Below are 22,113 nucleotides of genomic sequence, written 5' to 3' on the forward strand. Positions count from 1 at the left end.
AATTTAAAAAGAAATTTTTTAGTAAATATGGACCAAAGAAGCTGGATTTTAAATAAAGTTGCAATTGAAATATGAAGCTAGTAATGTTTGTATAAACAAAAAATTTATAGTATAATTCTGTTTTTATATATATATATATATATATATATATATATATATATAAATAAATAAAAATGTGTGTGTGTGTGTGTGTACATTTCCCTACCAAATAACTGTCAATTTTTAGTCTACAGACTCAAGATTTGACATAAGAGGTATTGAGATATGGGAAAATCTTTAATTGCTTTTCAACCAGAAATTTGGCTGTTATGGGGTCAAAGTTCAACAATTTGACCTTTAAGAACTCTACCAAACTTCTCCGCCAATTTTGGGTCTAAACACTTGAAATTTTAGATGTATGTTACTTGGACATGGGTCAAACATTTTAATTTAATTTGAGCCCAAAACAGTAAATGTTAAGGAGTCAAATTTTTTAAAAATTCAACCTCTGCAGTCTCCAACTTTTTTCTATAGTAGTTATGGAAGCGTATTATATAGAAAGGCATTACCGTACATATTCACACTTTTTAATATATATATATATATATATATATATATATATATATATATATATGCACATAAAGTTATGAACAGTACATAGGGCTTGAGCAAAGGTGGGCTGAACTGCTAGTATCTATAAAAGTGAAAGTGTGTGTGTGTACATTTTCCTACCAAATAACTCAATTTTCAGTCTAGAGACTTGAAATTTGACATAAAAGGTATAAAGATCTGGGAAAATCTTTTTAATCAGTTTTCGGACAGAAAATTAGCTGTCAAGGGGTCAAAGTTCAACGATTTGACCTTTGAAAACTCTACCAAACTCCTCTGCCAATTTTGGGTCTAAACACTTGAAATTTTAAATGTAGGTTGCTTGGACATGGATCAAAATTTTTAATTTGATTTGAGCCCCAAAAAATAAATGTTATGGGGTTAAAATTGTGGTCAAATTTTTTTAAAAATTGGACCTCTGCAGTCTCCACAAAATTACTCAGCCAATTTCTGGTCTAAACATTTGAAATTTTACATAAAGGGTATTCAGAGATAGGGCAAGCTTTTTAATCGGTTTGGGTTGAAAATTTGAACTGCCAGGGAGTCAAAGTTAAAAAAATTTGACCTTTGCAGTGTCTAGCAAACTACTCTGCCAATTTTGGGTCTAAACATTTAAAATTTATGCATAACAGGTATTCAGACATGCGGCAAGCATTTTAATCAGTTCTGAGGCGAAAATTTGGCTGCCAAAAGGTCAAAGTTGAAAGAGTTGACCTTTGCAAATTCTACTAAATTTCTCCATCAATTTTGGATCTAAACACTTGAAATTTTAGATGTAGGTAACTTTGAAATGGGTAAAACTTTTTATTTTGATTGGAGACCAAAATAAATGTTAAGAGGTCAAAATTGGGGTCCAAGTTATAAAAAATTTACCTCTGCAGTCTCTACAAAATTACTCAGACAATTTCTGTTCTAAACATTTTAAATGTTACATAAAGTGTATTCACATGTAGGGCAAATTATGAACAGTACATAGGGCCCAAACAAGCCTGAACTGTTAGTGCATATATATATATATATATATATACACACACACACACACACATATATATATATATATATAAAATCTGTGTTACTCATTGCTATGCATCAAATCCCTTTTCCGGATTTCAAAAAGATCATATATCTAAAATATAAATACAACTTAAATTCTTTTTTTTTTTCTGAATGTTAAAACTACCATGTTTGTTTTATATGAAGAACCTTATGCACGTGTGTGCATAATAGATTATAATCTAAAAATTATTTACTATTCCTCATGTATCATTAAAACAACATTCACTTAACTCTTGAACTGTGCTGAATATATATACAGCTAGTATATCTAACATATGAAATTATCTTGTTGGATTTTGAAAGTCAGACATAAATAGCAATGAATCAAAGTTTGATTTTAACTAGCCAGTCAGGTTTCACTGTTATTTGCTAGAAAAAGAAATTTTAATTTCAATTTGCTTTTGCTTATATATTCCATCTAGTCCAATAACTTTTTCAGTAAAAAGAAACTTCCCGATATATATGATTATGAGTAACTATGAAATCAGTTTTATCTCTTAAATTCAACATTAAGAGGTAACAGTCGATTTCAAACAAATATGAAAAGAAATATTACAAAATAAAAAGTCTCAATTATAAAATATTACAAAATGACAAAATTCCACACTCATTCTTATAAAAGAGATGTTATACACTGGACATTTTGGCAACAAAGCTCATGGAAAAAATCTTTAGTTTCATCAGAGGGCAGCTGTGAAGAGAAATGACTATGAAAGAGGAGTGACTACATAGATGAGCATATTGAAGATAACTTTAATTATAAAAATTAAAAATGAAAATGATGATCAGTAGTTGTAATGTTGAAAGCCCCCAGAAAAAGGAAAATTTGGCTGCTCAGTTTATGGAAAAGGAGTAAGGTGGTACTTGTAGGCATTAGGTACACAAGCAGTGCAGTTGAACTATTGGTTGAGAGATAACCAGTTTGTGTACAAGAAGTGTAAAACAATGGAGATGGATGAAAATTCAGATCTAGGGAAAGTATATTTGGATACTGAGGCTTTTAGGTTGTTCAGACGTTTTGTTACCTTAGGAATAACATTTGAGCACAGGGAGGAGTTGATGCTATTGTATTGCAACAACAAGAATTAAAAGTGGATGAATGAAGTTTTTTCATTACTAATCAGTAGAATGTTATCATTGTCGGCCAAAGGAGTCTATCAGGCATGTGTGCAAAGTGTAATGATGTATAGAATCAAAAGCTGGATAGGTTGAGGATATATGTTGCATGAAGAGAAATAGTATGAGAATATGATAGAGGTCTATTGTGCGTCAAGATTAAATCTGATAACCTTAGAAAATTAAATCTGGACAGCATAGGGAAATATGTGAAAAACAAGAGACTTTGTTGGTTTGGTCACATTGAAAGAATGGATGAGAATGCTTTGGTTAAGTAGATGTAAAATAGTTGAAGTGGAAGAGTCTTGGTAGGGAAGGCAAAGGAAAACATAAGTGATAAAGATGAATTTGAAAAAAAGTGGCATAAGACTTGATCAGAGATTAATTTGGAAGTCAATTTCTAAAATCTGACCAACACATGCCAGCATGTAAAACAGGTGTTATACCAAATATAATGTATGTAAACTAAGAAATGATTAAATTAAAAAAAAAAAAAAAAAAAAAAAAAAAGAGGGAGAGATCATCACAGTTGATGATTGATCATTATTCTGAAATTATTAAGGCCTTCCAATATGATCCATTTTAACATGAATTGCTCGAAAATCAAATTATGTTGTCACATAAGCTAAAACCATACAATTTTAAATAAATACACTTAAAAAAGTGATATGTTGGTTTTGTTTATGTAGAGAATATTTAGCTGATAACAATTACTATTATTGAAGAGTCATTATTATTTCAAAAAGATTATTATTCATAGTAAATTATACAATTCAAGTTAGAAAAAAAATCAAGGAATTTCCACAAGTTAAAACTAATGTTATTAGTAGCAATACAAACAAATAACAATTATTCAGCGTTAAATGTGTTACCTGTAAAACGTGGTTCCAAAACAGCTTTCTTCTTTTTCTCTGGTGCTGCTGCGTCAGCGCCACCACCAGACTTCCTCTTACCAGATGTTTCCAAGAACTTGGAACGAACAGCAAGGTCAGTAGTGGACTTCAACTTGGACACATCAGATTCAAGGTTATTAACAATTTTAGAAAATTCCAAACAGATTTCAGATTTATCAAGTTTTGATAGCGAAGAAACCAAGGAATCAGTTAAAGATGAAAGTTCAGAAACTTTAGTCTCATACGTTGAGATTAGTTGGTCGAAACCTTTTGTTACGTCCCCATCTTCAGAACTCTTTTCTGAAACAAACAAATCATTATTTAAACAGAGAAAATTGCAAGTTCATGCTGTTTTTTCCAACAGTATTATTGAGTAAATGAGAGAAAATCAGTAAGTAAAATAATGGTGCAAGTTCACAGTTAAGAAACAAAATTAAAGAAACATCTTAATCCGTACCCATCACGGAACAAAAATGTCACATTCCAAAAATCATGATTAAGTGATAAATTGATCAAGTGTTTTTTTTTATCTAAGAAAATAAAATTTTATGAGGAAGTGAGGACGGTGTGTCTCATTTCACCATATTTAAAATTCATCACTAGTTACGTCCCCTTAACAACCTTTCCAGAATTAAAGATCAAAATCAATATTGCAATGGCTATTAATTGCTAAAAATCGTAAAAATATGACTTTCTATGTAAAAAAAAATCTACTCAATTTACATGATTTTTATAATAGAACTTTTTTCTCGGGGATTAGTACATCATAAAGATTTTTCTGTATTTTTGTTGTTTTTAAATTTAGTTGAACTCTAGACTTGAACCAAACTAAATCACAAACCAGCTTAGTTGGGAGCGTGAAAACGGGGAAAATATAGGGAAATTTCTTTCAACTTGTATCACATTTATTTTCCAGGTTATTTTGATAAAACAAAATTTAACTTTTTCTCTTGAGTTATTAATTTTTTTTTTTTTTCCAGGTTGCTTCAAATAAGTTTATTTTCGGTGATGGGCAACTGGCATTTTTTTTATGTAAAAAAAAATTGTTGATGCTTTTCAAATTTGGTGTGCACAATATTGTATATCTCCATGTAATTGAAGGCATACTAGTCAACATGGTGTTAAATTGCCTTTCACAAAATAAAATTCAAGTTGAAAACGTTAGCAAATTAAATATCAAAATTGTATTTACAATCATTTTTATCTTTACTTATATGTAAAAGGCACTTTGTTTGTATGTCTGCATGTGCACAAGTTTGTTCCCTATAGACTTCAAAATGGTTGGGTCAAAATTTCACACAAATGTACTTTATGCATCTGGAAGTGTTTTTAGATAGGTTTTGTATCAGAATGCCTCCCATTAATATCGAAAATCAACAAAAATCCAATTAAAGAAGGAACCTCCCGATTTTAACCAAAGTTAACATCCTCATACAGCCTAACATCATAAGTGCATTTGAGAAGTTTTTATTACTATATAAGTAGAAAAGCCAGCATATAAACAACAGTAGGTTCTTTGATAAGATCCATCCAAAATGAATTTCTTTTTAGAGCACAATTGAAGCATGATACCCGACTTTTGTATTTTAAACTTGTAAACTTAATTCAAACAATTTTATAAAAATAATTTATAAAGTCACCAGTAGGTTCTCTACAGTGCAATATAGACTACAATGTATTGTGATTGTGGGGAAGTATGTGAAGCTTAGTCCCAATGCACCACGGTGGGTCCCCAATCAATGGGATTGAAAAATGGGCGATTTCAGATTTCGCTGACAATAAAAGTATTAAACATGTGGAATATTCATTGATCCTGATTCAATCCCGAGCAATGTCAGGTCTCTCTGCTAGTATAGTTTAAATCTGTGCATTTTTTTATTTTCTTTAATTATTAAAAAAGAAATCTGATTTGATGTGCCACATAAGATCCAGTTGGCAACTGAATCATATATGAAAGCTGCCCTTTAACATAATTTTTGCATCGTTTTGATGAATAATGGGATTTTGCCCAATGTTTAAGGTAGCTGGAGGTCATTATTGCTACCATTATGATTAAATTTTATTGACCACAAATGCGATCAAATTTTAAGAATTTTTTAAAATGTTTAAACCTTGCATTTTCAGTTATAAATTATTAATATTGTCTCATGGGCTAATATTACAAAATGTCAAATTCTCTAATTTCAAACAAATTTTGAAAGTCTAAAAATCCAGAAGATGCTTAGAAATCAAAAAGAATTTTTTCTTTTTTTTTTTACATGTAGATTTGAGAAATATTCAGGTTTCTATTTAAAATTTTTTTTTTTTTTTACACGGTGGTCACCACTTATCAAGGCTCGGAAGCCACTCAGGGATAAGGGTTATTGCAAGTACATTACGTTAGTGTGGAGATTTGATGAAATGTTTACTTAAGAGGGCGGTTCATTAGGAATTTGTTAACGTTGGACTTGAAAACATCCAAGTTGTAGTCAGGTGGGAAGCAGGCAGATGGAACAAAGTTCCACAGGCGTGCAGTTCTAAGAAAGAAGCTTTGTTCATGGAATCCACGTTTTAATTTAGACACAGATAAAGAGTGGGGGAAATTTTTCACAATGGATTCAGCTAGATGGGTGTTTTTCGTGAAAGATTGGCAAAGGGGGACCAGAGATTGGAGTTCAGACGAGCACCTGCCATGGAAATAACGATAAAACAAGGATAGGCTCGCAACGTTTCTTCTGTGGGAGAGAGGTTGCAGGGTAGAGAAAAGGGCATCCCCCACTAAGCCACGAATTCTATTTTGTCAAGGCAGGATAGGCTGTTTTTAGCAGCTCCTGCCCAGATATGGCAAGCAGTATTCCATCCTTGGACGTACTTGGCTTTTATATAGATAGAGAATTGCATCAGTAGTGAGATATCTTCTGGAGCGGTAGAAGGATCCCACCATCTTTCCAGCGACCTTGGCAACAGACTTGATGTACGTGTTCCATTTCAGATCAGGAGTAAAGGACAAACCCAGAAGCTTGTCAAAACGCAGGGCTTCTCCTAGACGAGAGCCATCCATTTCAATTGATGCCAGATGGGGATCAGAGCGTTAATGATGTAAAGATAGGAGTTTGGTTTTAGATGCATTAAAGGTAACCAGCCACATCTTCCCCCACTGAACCACGCGCTCAAGATCAGAGGAGAGAGAATTAGAGAGAACTTTGTCATTTACAGCCTTTGATGTGTTGCCGTAGATGGTCGTGTCATCAGCATAGATGTCAACGAATGATTTAAGTATGTGTTTAGGGAGGTCATTGATGTAGATCAGGAAGAGAGTTGAGCCCAGGATTGACCCTTGAGGGACTCCAGCATTAATACTGCAGGCCTCTGATTTTTGTCCATCGACCACTACTCTTATGAGCCTATCGGAGAGAAATGATTTAATGATTGAGAAAACATTTCCAGTTATATCATAGCTGTAAATCTTGTGAAGTAGGCCTTTATGCCATACCTTGTCAAAGGCCTTTGATATGTCAAGAGCAATTGCCTTAGAAAGGAAGCCTTTGTCAAGAGATTCACTAATCCTGTGAGATATAACCGTTAGCACATCTGCGGTAGATCTTGCAGAACGGAAACCATATTGAGTGCCACTAAGAAGGTTGTTTCTGCTGAGGTGGTTGACTATTTCTCTATTTAATATGGATTCCAGCAACTTACTCATAACACACAGGAGACTTATTGGTCTGTACTGAGAGGGAGATGACTTATCACCTGAATTCTTAAATACAGGGCATACTGATGAGGTTTTCCAGGGAGTCGGAAAGCACTTCTCCTTAAGGCAACGCTTAAACAGTTTCGTAAGTATGAGAGAAAGTTCTGGTTGAAGCTTTTTTAACACTATAATTGGGATGCCGTTAGGGCCAGTTGCTTTACTGGAATCAAGGTTCTTGATTAGCTTGGTGACCTCATGCACAGATATTTGTATGTTACCTATCTTGTTCTGTGTTATAGGAGGAAATATGGGGAGTTGATGGCCTTCGTCGCATAGAGTAGAATTAGCTGCAAAGTTCTTTGCAAATAGTTTGGCCTTGTCTGATGCTGACAAGATGACCTCTGGTCCATTGATAATGGTTGGGATAGAACGCACACTTCTGTTCAGGATCCTATTTGTTATTTGCCAAAACTGGTGGGAACCAAGCCGCTGATCAGCTACTTTGGATTTAACAGACTGGGCATATAGCTGTCTTGCATTTTTTATTACTCTTTTACAGTGGTTGCTGGCGTTCCTGAAAGCAGCTTTAGTCTCAGTGCATCTATTACGTTGGTAGTTATGGAAAAAGTGATTTCTCTGCGCGATAGCAGCAGCACATTCTGGGGAGAACCATGGCTGGCTGTTAGGTTTTTGTTGGAATTTTTATAGATGGTATGAATTGGTTTATGCCTACAAGTAACCATTTGGTCAGATCTGATACTATAGAGGACACATCCTTTTTAAACATGGAATGCAGAGGTAAATCAGATATGAATGTATGGAAGCTATCCCAGTCAGCCATAGAGTATCGGTATACAGTACGATGGAGGGGTACGTCTGGGGACTTATTACATTTCATTTTTATCTTAACTGATACGACGGAGTGGTCGGAGGATCCTAGAGGAGAATGAACGGAACATGAACATAGCTCAGGGGAAGTTGAGAGAAAAAGGTCTAGGAGGCTTGCATATTGACCAGAAGTATCGGGCACACTGGTGGGTTCGCGAACAATCTGAGTGAGGTCATAAGCAATGGCAAAATCATGACAAAACCTCCCCTCATCGTCTGTCTTATTTGAATGGGTCAGCCATTCCACGTTATGGACGTTGAAGTCACCACAGATGTGGATGTTAGCCGAGGGATGTGCAGACAGGATGTGGTCTATTTTCTCAGATATACTCTTAAAGATAGTAACTCCGCTGTTATTGGGCCGATAGAGGGCAAATATAAATGCAGTGGTGTTAGCAAGTGCAACCCGGAAGCACATATAGGGTAAATTAGGATCTTCTCTAGAGATATCCCTGCCACACGGGAAGCCATCTTTAATGTAAGCACATATTCCATGCCCATGGCGATCTTGGGGGTCAGATTTAGATGTTAAGTTAGAGCATCCGTTAATTATGAACTTATCTAGGGAAGTGGTCGGCCCTATTCCAGTTTCGCTCAGAAAGAAAATTGGAATAAAAAATATTTTTAAACTTATCTAATAAATTACAGACTACAATAGATTTTTACTTGATGAAATTTTGATTAAAACTAATAAACAAAAAAGAAAAGAAACCAAAATGCCTTCAAACAGAGTAGGTATAGTTAGTTTTTAATAAAAAATAAAAAAAAATAAAAAGAAGACAGTTTTGAAACGTGTTTTATAAAATTCAAGAAAAAATATGGCATTGCAAAGAAAATAAACTTTACTTTCTTAACACCCTTTTGTCATAAACATATGTTGAAAATTGCTTGTCGTGCAAATTTCAAACTATTCAAAATCAGCAAAAACTTTTTCCATTTTTAAAGAATCATCGTGTACAACTTTTGGGCCAATTATCTATTTATATTTAGGTATATGTATACATTTATATACTTTTTGTATGGGATTCATTCCTAAACTAATTAACTGATTATTATGACTCACAGCTGCTAGATACAAGGGTGAATTATGTGCGCTGTATTTAATTTAATTTTATGTGAAGGGTGTAGGAGGGGGGATTGGTAAAATTTAGATACCTTATATTTGTGAAATTTTAACAGGTATTAGGCATTAATTAATACTCCCCAAATTTTAGGTTTTTTTCTTTTTAAAGTGTTTTAGGGGGCATAATATAAGCACAACCTCCCACTTGAAAATAAAATATTTCAGATTTACATTAAATTTCATCCACAGTCATTACACATTAATCAAGATTCTCTGAATTTCAATTTCTTAAGACTCCTAACCATTTTCTAGAATTATGTAATGAATTTTGATCTAAACTGGAATAAGGATTTTAAACATGAGGTTTAGTATCATCATATCTGAATTTTAATCTTTGTAAGGGGACACAAAAGTGGTGAAAAACTGTTCAGTTTAGGCAATTAATTTTACCTTTTTTAGTTCATATATAAACATGCAGTATCAGTTTGATGAGGTTTGTTTTATGGCATATCAACAATATATGGGTTATTTAAACTGAATAAAGTTGTTGAAGGTAGGATAATTATTTTATGTTCTTATATGTTGCTCTTTACAAGTAAATCTTACAGTAAGAGTGGGAAGATTATGCTTAGAAAAACATGACTCCTAGATAGGATAATGTGGATTTTGAACAAAAGAAATTTTTAAATTATTAATTCAATGGTGATTTTGATGCTATCAAAAAAATAACATTCAAACACAAAATGTAAAATATATATCATATATAAAGAAAAAGTAATATGTAAAATAGAAGACAAAAAATACATAATCTAGCATGTAAACTCATCACGTCAAACTCTTGTAGCACATAAAGTCATTTCGATTGGAAAAAATTTCATTCTCAGACAAAATTAACAATTGAAAATAATTTGTTGGAAAACAGGAGTTCCCGTCATTTTTTTAAGAGGGGAGTATGAAGTATTCTTCTACATAAGGTTGTGGTAATTAAAAATGTAAACAAATAAAACACAACTCACCCATCGGGACCTCAGCAAAAGCATAAGCTTCTGCTTCGTCAGAAAACTTCTTGTATCTTGCTCCAGCATAACCATCAATCTGGTTTTGACAGGCAGCCCTGCGTTGAGAAAAGAAGAAAAACGTTTATCTAAAGATCACAGATGTATCGAGTGTAAAGCCATGTTTGTGTATAAAAACGAAAAGGTGACTACCATATTTCTTTTTGTTATTTCTTTAGTATAGCCAAAATGAAGAGTAGAAGGTGTGACCCAACCAGCCATGGTAAATGAGATTACCCCGTAAGGAGGGTTTATGGAGAGTTAAATTAGAGTTATGGTTAAAAATTGCCCCAAAACGTATGATTATGCTGCAATGAATCATACTTTTTGACTTCAAACAAGCAAAAATAGTTAAATTTATTTAAAATAAACCATGATGGACACTTTTTGAATCAGCGCTTATAAATTCAAGCACAATTAAACAATGTGAAGGTTTCTATAATGTATTGTCATTAACAAGTAAACTTCTATTAAAAGAACAATTTAATTTTAGACACAGTTTAACTCTCTCGAACTGTAGAAGACACCTAATAATAATCAGCCAATAAATTATATAACAAAAATACTCATTTCATTTCAGTTATACATTCAAATTTGAATTATAATGGACATATTTATTCCAAAAAGAATATGCATTGCATCATATTTTTTTAAATATATTAACGGGTATGTTACAAAAAAAAAAAATACATAAAATAAAAATCTTACTCTTTCACAATGCTATGCCCCCCCCCCCACCTTTTTTTGAATTTCCAATCACTTTGTTACATCAAAAATATATTTTCAAATATTTGTACTGGTGTTTTGTTTTCTTAATTTCCTTCATCCAGAAAAAGTCTTGAAATAAAGATGTTGATGAACTCATAACTTGATTTGTTCCTTTTTTTTTTTATCTCACTCTCTCTCTCTCTATATATATATATATATATATATATATATATATATATATATATGAAAGAGAGAGGTTAGTCACTTACTTGAAACTTACTCAGTTTGTATATACCAATCATAATGGATTAAAATATTTTTCTCATAAATAAAATTTTTTATAACGAAAAAATTTTGAAAGTTTGGAATGAATGCCTTCTTATTGAGTTCCAGAGCATATATAGTCTAATATAATAGTTTTTCAAGTTCCAAATATCAAGTGTTCTCAGTTGGTCATTTATTACTTTTCAAAAAGGTATCCATTACAATAGTTTCATATTGAGGCTAACAAGTCTACAAAATTATGTTATTGCTGCATATTTTGTCACATACTTGTCAGATGTTTACCTTAAAAACTCAAACACACCATTTTAGACAACTTACATGGTTCATGTAACCAAAATGGTCTGTCGTTCCTTCTTGTTTCAAAGATTATGGTTATATTAAATTTATTTTAACTTAGATTAAGTTAAATCAATATACACCCATATATTTTGTTTTGTCAATTTTCTTATATATATATATATATATATATATAGTATCAATAAAATAAGAAAATGACAATATAAAAATATATACTACTGTATACAGATTTATTCATTTATTCAACATTGCACATATATATTAAACCCACGATGGCAGATATGCTATACACCTACCTTCATTGCATAATAAAAGCTATATTCTACCTATATCACAGAGGTCACTTTAGTTCTCCCATTCCCTTCCTAAACAGTCTCAATATTTTTATCTCTCACTGCACAATTATTTCGCTCTTAATATAACTATCGCTTGATGTCGCATCCCTATTATGTTACCTAACATCTTTTCTCCTCTTCTGATGAGAAGCATTAGGCTTCGAAATACCATTGTATAAAGAGTTTTTCTTATCCTACACCCCTAATTTATGTACCATCCTTATTGAATAAATGAATAAATATATGTACACTAGTATATATTTTTATATTGTCTTTTTATTTTATTGATATAAGCTCTAAAACAATTTGTTGAGCTTTGCAAGTCCCCTCTTAAAGAATAGATTTTATTCTTATAACTCCCCCATATATATATATATATATATATACACACACACACACACACTACCAAACATATATATATATATATATATATATATACACACACACACTACCAAACATATATATATATATACACACACACTACCAAACATATATATATATATATACACACTACCAAACATATGCTCCCTTTAGTCACACTTTTCCTAGCTATCACCATACATATTACATAGATTTTAAGCCGAGTGAATAGCAAAGTGAACTAATTTTTAATTGCAATTCAAAAGCAAAATCTTAAAATTCTCTGAAAAATAAGTTTTCAACTTTTTTTTTTACATAGGCGTCACCACTTATCAAGGCCGATAGGCCACTCAAGGATAAGGGTTAAAGAGTGTAGAGTAGTCAAAAAGACAATATAGTAATCGATAGTAATGGAAGGTCGGTAAATTTGTTAACTTAAGTGGAACGGCTCATCAGAAACTTGTTCACGTTGGACTTGAAGACAACCATATTATAGACAGCTGGAAAGCAGGAAAACGGAAGACAATTCCACAGGCGTGCAGTTCTAAGAAAGAAGCTTTGATCATGGAATCTATGTTTAGGTTTAGGCACAGATAAAGAGTGTGGAAAATTATTGATAATGTTTTCAGCTAGTCTAGTGTTTCCTGTGAAAGTTTGGCGAGCGGGGACCATAGATTGAAGCTCAGTCGAACACTTTCCATGAAAATAACGATAAAGCAGAGACAAACTCGCAACATCTCTTCTGTGAGATAGAGGTTGCAGGGAAGAGAAAAGGACATCTCCCACCAGGCCACGAAGTCTATTTTGAACCCTATCAAGGCAGGACAAATCTTTTCTAGCAGCTCCTGCCCAGATGTGGCAACAGTATTCCATCCTTGGACGTATCTGGCTCTTATATAGATAGAGAATTGCATCAGCAGTGAGATATCTACTGGATCGATAGAAGGATCCCACCATTTTTCCAGCGGCCTTGGCAACAGATTTGATGTACGTATTCCATTTAAGATCAGGAGTAAAGGTCAAGCCCAGAAGCCTGTCAAAACTTGAGGCCTCTCCAAGACGAGAGCCATTCATTTTAATTGATGCCAGATGGGGATCAGAACGTTGATGATGTAAAGATAGAAGCTTGATTTTAGATGCATTAAAAGTAACCAGCCACTCCTTTCCCCATTGTACAACGTGATCAAGATCAGAGGAGAGAGAATCGGAGAGAACTTGGTCGTTTACTGTCTTAGATGTGCTAGCATAGATGGTAGTGTCGTCAGCAAAAATGTCTACGAATGATGTAAGGATGTGATTTGGAAGATCATTAATGTAGATCATGAAAAGAGTTGGGCCCAGGATGGACCCCTGAGGGACTCCAGCATTTATACTGTGAGCTTCTGATTTTTGCCCATCAACTACTACTCTTATGAACCTATCAAAGAGAAATGATTTAATAATTGAGAAGACATTTCCAGCTATACCATAGCTGGAGATCTTGTGAAGTAAACCTTTATGCCATACCCTATCAAAGGCCTTTGATATGTCAAGAGCAATTGCCCTAGAAAGGTTGCCTCTGTCGAGAGATTTGCTAATCCTATGAGATATAACTGTTAGCACATCTGCTGTAGATCTAGCAGAACGGAAACCATATTGTGTGTCACTAAGAAGGTTATTTTTGCTAAGATGGTTGATTACTTTTCTATTTAACACAGATTCCAGAAACTTACTCATGACGCACAGGAGACTTATTGGCCTGTACTGAGAGGGGGATGAACGATCACCTTAATTCTTAAATACAGGGCATACTGATGAGATTTTCCAGGGTGATGGGAAGCAATTCTCCTTAAGACAATGTTTAAACAGTTTTGTAAGTATGGGTGCTAGTTCTGGTTGAAGTTTTTTGAGTACTATAATTGGAATACCGTCAGGGCCGGTTGCTTTACTGGAATCAAGGTTTTTGATTAGCTTGGCAACATCACATACAGATATTTGTATATCACATAGCGTGTTTTCTGATACAGGAGGAAATATTGGGGGTTGGTGGCCTTGGTCGCAAAGGGTAGAATTGGCTGCAAAGTTCTTGGCAAAGAGTTTGACTTTGTCTGATGCTGACGAGATTAACTTGGGTCCATTGATGATAGTTGGGATAGAACACACGCTTCTGCTCAGGATTCTGTTTGCAATTTGCCAAAACTGGTGGGAGCCAAGCCGCTGCTCAGCTACTTTGGACTTGACGGACTGAGCATACAACTCTCTTGCGTTCTTTATTACTTTCTTAAAATGGTTGTTGGCAGTCCTGAAAGCGGCTTTAGTTTCCATACATCTATTACGTTGAAAGCAGTGGAAAAAGTGATTTCTGTGCGCAATAGCAGCAGCACATTCTGGAGAAAACCATGGCTGGCTGTTAGGTTTTTGCTGGAACTTTTTCGAGGGTATGAAATTGTCTATATCTACAATTAACCATTCTGTCAGGTCTGATACTATAGACGACACATCCTTTTTAAACATGGAACGCAGAGGAAGATCCGATATAAATGTACGGAAACTATCCCAGTCAGCCATAGTGTATCGATCTACTGTACGATGGAGAGGTATGTCTGAGGACTTATTACATTTCATTTTTATCTTAATTGATACAACTGAGTGGTCGGAAGATCCAACAGAACAGAAACTGAACATAGTTCAGGGCAAGTTGTGAGAAAAAGGTCTAGGAGATTTGCATACTGGCCGTCATTGTCGGGCACACGGGTGGGTTCGTGAACAATCTGAGTGAGGTCATAAGCAATGGAGAAATCATGACAGAATCTCCCCTCATCATCAGTCTTGTTTGAGTGGGTCAACCATTCCACATTGTGAACATTGAAGTCTCCACATACGTGAATGTTAGCTGAAGGATATGCTGATAGAACTTGGTCAATTTTCTCAGATATGCTTTTAAAGATAGTAACTCCGCTGTTATGGGGGCGATAGAGAATAAATATAAATGCTATAGTGTGAGCTAGTGCTACTCGGAAGCACATATAGGGTAAGTTAGGATCTTCTCTGGAGATGTCTCTACCACATGGAAAGCCATCTTTTATATAGGCACATATTCCATGCCCATGGCGATCTTGGGGGTCAGATTTGGAAGTTAGGTTAGAGTATCCTTTAATTACGAACTCATTTAGGGAAATAGTCTGTCCAATTCCAGTTTCGCTTAAAAATAAAAGGTCTGGTTTAGTCTCCTGTAATTGGGCTTCAACCTCTGGAAGGTTAGAACGTAGACCCCTGATGTTGGAGAAGGAGACATGGTAGTGGGGGTCTACGTTGGAAGTTTCAGATCCGGGTTTAATCGTGTATTTTTTTATTGAAACTTGTCATGATGGAATTTTGGAGTTTGTGGACTAGGTCGTCAGACTTGCTTAGAGCAGGACAGAGAAGGGAAACAAAGAGAAAAGTAACAAAGATTTTTTTTTGTAGCACATGATAAGGTAAAGCCGTAACAATTACCCACTAGTATGGCATCAAGAGGCCCCACCAGAGACTACTGCATGGTCCAGAATCCATTCACCAAATGGCAATACAGCAGCCCCAGTACTTTGCGCCTGCTGATAGGACAGCCTCCTTAGTGGTTAATCCAAGGTTCGGGTCCCTTACTATCAGGCGGATAACGTCAGCCCAGATAAAACATTTACCTCCAGCACCCTTACTAGTGACATGGCTACAAGGATAGACATAGAACAGAAAATTTCAGCCATTTCTGTCGACTGTTCACGCAAAATACTGTCAACCTAGAATACAGCTTTTTCTTCTCCCTTTGTCAGAAAAATCACTCATTAAAAAAAATGAGGACTGAGTGACAAATAAAGAGAAGCGAGAGTAACGGGAGCTGCCGACAACGCTTCCACAAAACGTTCTCTACTCTCCTTTAAAAAAAAAAAAAAATATTAAAAGTCCAACTGGCATGTTTTTTAAAGGGAACGTATGGTGATAGATTCACCTCTCACGAATTAACAATGAATAAAATTTCCTAATCTGTTCATGCAATCAACATGGTAGATATAATAAACATTTATGACGAGAAAACGCTATCATTAAATAAAACAATCAGGAGATAAAAATATAAATTAAGTACTGAAATAGAATGTAGTTATTATAAAAATTAAAATACACTTATCTCGAACACGCATTCGTCTCCAGAGTGCAAACTGATTTGAAAAGACTTTTAGCTTTAATATCAGCGTCCCAAAAGACTTTTTTTTTTTAATTAACCGTTAAAACAAAAACGTGATCGCTTTCTGAATTTTTGCGAGTGACGTTTAAGAAATTGCGATATAAGAGAACAGCATGTTTTTTAAAGGGAACGTATGGTGAAATTCAACTAGTGCCGTTATAAGTAAATTCAACATAAAATGAAAACAAATGAAAAAATGGATGTTATTTTACTGACATTATTTTCTTCTCAACATAAGAACTCTAACCTCTCCTCAAGGTAATACCTGGGAGGTTTTCTCCTCTATAAATAATATTTGAATTAAGCATTAAAAGATAGTATAATATTTTGAAGCCAAAACTATATCATACTAAATACAATAAACTTAAATAGTATAGTTTTGAATTCAAACAGAAATACATAATCTATATTATTAATATCTTTTGGTAATTAAATTACGTTAGATAATTTAAATTCATTTAATAAGGCTCATTTTTTTTTTTATTTTAAACATGTAGAACAAGAGAGCTCAATATCTTCAAAAGCTTATTTATTAGTGTTTATTGGTTTAAAAAGTACATTTAAATCAGCGTTCCAAAGTTTTTCCAAACGAAATTAATCATTGCTAGGTTCAGTCAAAAAAGATGTTAATCTTTTTCTTCAATAAGATCCATTCTAATTGAGCACTGCTTATCTTTTAAAATAGTAAACACACACCATGGTTTTAGCAGCATATATTATTAGGTCTGAAATAAACAATAGTCTTCATCAGTAAAAGATTTGCAGAATAAGGTAAAGAACGGAAAGCAACATTGCTTTTTACTGATTACATGCCGAACCAACATGGCTTCTACCTTTAACTTTTGTTTTGGGTGAGTGGAGGGGACAATTCACTTTCAGAAATAGATTATAAAATGAAAAATTTATTCCAATACTTTGCTTTCTAGGTATTAAAAATGCTCAGGCAAGTTGATAGCATAAAATTTATGCTGTTTTTTTTTTTTTTTTTTATATTTTTGTAAAAAGTTTAAAGATGATTACAAAAACAAATATTAGTTGTTAAAATAATTTCCAACCAAAGTAATTAACCAATTTTGGTCGAATGATTTTACACTATAATTTTAAGTGATACAAAGTCTTAACTTGTCAAGAGGTTGTTTGAACTAGGGTGCAAAACAAGAGATTAAGTTGCTAAATATAAATTTTGTTGGCTTATTTCCTACTATTAATGATTATAGTAAAATTATTTGCAAATTATTTGAGGTTATTATTATCGATAAATTATCAACTAAAATACTAGGATAATTATATTAAAAAATTATTGCTAAGTATTGAGTTAAGGAGTTAATAATTTACTTTTATTTAGTGATTCATTTAATCAGGACGGTGCTTCTATATTTTTTTTTTTTAACTCACCTTCACTCCAAGGTTTATCGCCACTTGGACGTAAGGGGCTACTAATTAGGACCATGCCTAAGAAAGATTAACAAAATGTTTGTTTACATTATATTTGAACTTCTGCATATCAGTACAGTCAGGGAAGCAGGTAAGAAATTCCAAAGTCTAGCTGTTCGAGGGAAGAAACTATTAGAGTAGAAAGCTTTCTGACATTTAGGAACCTCAACAGTGAAGGGGTGAGATTTTGTTGCTAAGCAGGTTTGTCGGGATATGTACATCAAGGGGGCAAAAGTGCAACAAGTTCATCAGAGCACATTCCATTAAAATACTGACACAGGGATGCAACATTGTGGTGATGGGACAGGGGTTGGAGCTTAGTTGATAAAATGAGACCTATTAGATTGGAGACTCATTTTTGGACCCTATTTAAGAGGGAGAAACTAATGGTAGATGCACCAGCCCAGATGTGGCAACAACATTCTATGCATTAGGGCAGGTTGATTTGCAACTTTTTTCAGAAAATCAACATGGCACTGGTGATGACAGTTGGGATTTGATGTGATAAGAACAGACACCAAAAATTAGATTCCTATCTTGAACAGAAAATTGAGGATTTAATTTTAAAGATCGTGTGGAAAAATGCTGAGAAATCCTTCATTTTCATAGCATTTCACAGAACACTGACTTTGAAATTTCATTATTTTTTTTTTTTAAATTAATGTATTTTAATTTTTTACTAAACGCAATAATAGAACTAAATTGTTCTGTATAATTTCCTTTCGAGGAAAATTAAGGTCTAATTTGCTGACACAATGACTTGCCGATTTTGTTGTTATAAATGATATTAATATTAATTAAATTATATTGTAAGCAACAACAATTCCCTTTTTTGCTTGCCAGTGAAAATTTATCCAATAGACATGCATATTATCAAATAATAGGCATGAAGCATTGTTAACATGTAAACTTTTACAACTGCACTGAATTTAAGGCAAATAGATGTAAGCATATAAAAATTCCCCTCCTTTCTCTTCCTATCGAATTAACATTATTATTCTTTACTTTAAAATCATTTGTCAAAGAAAATTATTACTCCATCTTTCAGTTTTCATGTTGAGCAATTGTACAGTAAATTGCGACCATGTGCAAACCGAAAATAAATCATTCTTCTGTCATATTCTTGTTCCTCATTTTTGGACTTTTGCTACCATTACATGTATATTTTTATTTTTATGGGTTAGATAATATATATTTTATTCAGATAAATTAGATATCAAACGTAAGTAATTTAAATAAATGAAAACATTAACTAAATATTGATAACAACCTTCAACCATTATAAAAATCAGTTCTGCTGGAAGTATTTTGATGTCAATCCCAATAATGAAAATACACCTGCCTGCAAATTATGTCAAACCATCACATCAAAGGCAAATCATCAAAAACTTGTACAATGACTAATATGTTAAACCATTTTATAAATGTTCGTTCAAAAGAAGCAAAAACTGAAGATAAGAAAAGGAAGCACAATGAATATTCAGGGATAGGTATTTCAGGAACACACGGTAACAACTATGAGCCTCCAGCAAAAACACCAAACTACTATAGAATCACTATTGACCAAGAAGAAAATTTGCAGGTCACAAAAAATTCATTATCTGATAGGAAAAATGATTTCTGTTCATATTCAACCATATTCAGTAACATCTGACATTGGATTTAATTGGCTTATTGCAAAACTTTGTCAAAATTACAGCATTCCATCAGAAATGCAAAATAATTTTCAATATATTTACCAACGTCAAACAAAAATTCAGTCGTCTCTTGCTGAAATTAGCAGCATTTCATGGACTACAGACATTTAGACAGCTACAACAGATAATGCTCCCTTTCTGAGTTTGACAGGTCATTAACTTTCAAATGACTTTGAACATTGCAGAACTGTACTTAGAGTTTTTCCGTTGCCTGGTGCACGAATAAGTGAAGAACTGCACAATGTTCTTAGGGAGCATAAAATCTTCAAGAATGTTTTCTTAGTCTTATGGGAATCAAGAGCAAATATTATTGCTAGTATCAAGGAATGTGGTTTAGAATAACTATCATACATTGTAATTCGGGCTGTGAAGACAACAATTACATCTAACAAATACAGTCTCTCACTTTGATCGCTTTCTATTAGGAATTAGCAAATTAACTGAAATATAAGATCAGTTGAATTTGCAAAAAAAAAAAAAACATTCAAGATGTGACCACATGGTGGAATCTAACATAGATGCTGAAAATAAATAAAAAAAACGAAAAGCTCTTGTAATGTGTGCTGTTAAGATTCCTGACTTAACAACTTACAAAACGGGAACTCGTTCGAAAAACTATCCAGTTGTGGAGTCCATTTGAAGAAATCACTAAAGAAGCCAGTCACAGAACAACCATATTGATAATTTATCTGACGTCATTTCTGTCAAAAATTGTTCAATTCTAGTATTTCAAACTTGAATCGAATCCTTACCATTGTTGAACAATTCAGGTTTTCAATGGAAACAACATTTTCATCCTATCTAAATGATAAAAACTTGCGTATGTCTGCTTTCCTAGACCCATGATTCAAATATTAATTTTTAAAGATCGGCATAGAAAACATTTAGAATTGGATTCAACATCTACTTTCCACTGATGATCAGCAGGATACACTACTCTGCTGAAGATGAAGAAGCACAGACATGTGTAAATTACAACATGGCAATATTGAAATCAACTGACAAAAAAATAACCAGTAAAAACATCACAAAAGATGCTTTCATCACTCCTAGTATAAGAAGATGATAGGAAGTAAAAGTATAATTATTTCTAATTCAATTTTGGCCTTCATTTTTGAGGCGTGAAAAGTGGGCCTTGCATCATTTATAATAGCAAAATTGCACTGATGGACAATTTTTAAAGTATCATCAAATAAAACTGAATAAAATGGCAGTAAACATGAACATTCAATATAATTCTATACATAATGATTTTTATGCCTATTTTTTGAAAACATTTCCAGTTGCAATTTACTTCATTATAAGTCGATAAAAATGCTATGTTCAATTTTGGTAGCGGAAATAAAGTACCAAATGTCATAAACATACTCATTTCAAAATCACATCATAAAAACTATTAAAAGTTACAAATCTGGAATATTGGATGCCTAATCAATACATATTATAGAATGTGATATCCAAATGTCAGCGCTTTACACCACATACTTCTTAAATACTATCCTCAAGAAAATGTTTACAAGGGATTTACTAGTGCTTTTGTATATTAGGTCACTTAGGGGGATAACTCCATTTTACTAAGAGATTTGTTCATTTTCTTCAACTACTTTTTATTTTATAACATGTAGCTTTGAGTAAACAAAAAAAACATTTTTTTTCCAACTACTTTATTTGCAGACTTATCTATATAGTGGTTGTTTCACCATGTTTCGATCAACTCTTCCTCTGGCCTTCTTCAGGCGTTAACCGCGACTAGATAGGAAGAAGGCCAGAGAAAGAGTGGTGAAACAACAACCATGAAGATGAATATAATAGTCTACAAAAGAATAAATAAAGGATTCCAATAAAATAATATTTAATACTTTAATGTAAAAATGTTTTATAATATTGATAACAAAAGAAGAATTGTAATTTTTATTAAATAAAATATTTGAGAAATTGTAAAAAGAGATATGACTAACTTTATTATTAATAATGCTATAAAACTTTGTATTTTTTCTATATAATAATGTTATGGTAGCCATGTTTGCTTTGCCAATAAGCCAAATAACATGCCCACCATAACATAAGATCATAAGATTATTACAAAAGAAAACGATGTCTTATATTAGCAAAACTATAAATTTATGGCAGATTTAAATGTCATATTCGTTCTTAATGGACTTGAAAACCTTCAAAGAACCAAACTACAGTTCACGGTGTTGTAGTTAAAGGTAACATTTACCAACATTTTATTTGCTCAAAGTTGCGTTTTATTTAAAAAAAAAATTTTTTTTTTAAGTTGAAAAAAACAATAGCATCCCAAATTCATGTATGAAAAAATGAACGAATCTCTTAAAAAAAATTCTGCTTCACGTATATTCCATGAAAAAGACCTTTCTGATTAATGTTTATCAGTTAAAAATATTCTATTCTGAAAAACAGCAAAGTTTGTTTGCTTATTTTAAAACTGGTAAACTTTAATCAGAAG

General features: G+C 33.0%; 1 protein-coding gene across 3 annotated transcripts in view; it reads right to left on the reverse strand.

Annotated features, from left to right (window-relative positions):
• Positions 1-22,113, reverse strand: part of LOC145267107 (ribonuclease H1-like) — an 80,251-nt gene that overhangs the window by 20,326 nt on the left and 37,812 nt on the right. For all 3 annotated transcript variants that reach the window (XM_080123127.1, XM_080123126.1, XM_080123128.1), the window contains 2 exons: positions 10,294-10,391; positions 3,633-3,953 (listed from right to left, as the gene is read on the reverse strand). In XM_080123127.1, the coding sequence (XP_079979253.1) occupies positions 3,633-3,953; positions 10,294-10,391 (419 nt within the window). The remainder of the gene's footprint in view (positions 1-3,632; positions 3,954-10,293; positions 10,392-22,113) is intronic.

This window comes from Euprymna scolopes, chromosome 42 (assembly GCF_053919585.1).
Source record: "Euprymna scolopes isolate OS-2025 chromosome 42, ASM5391958v1, whole genome shotgun sequence".
Lineage (NCBI taxonomy): Eukaryota > Metazoa > Mollusca > Cephalopoda > Sepiida > Sepiolidae > Euprymna > Euprymna scolopes.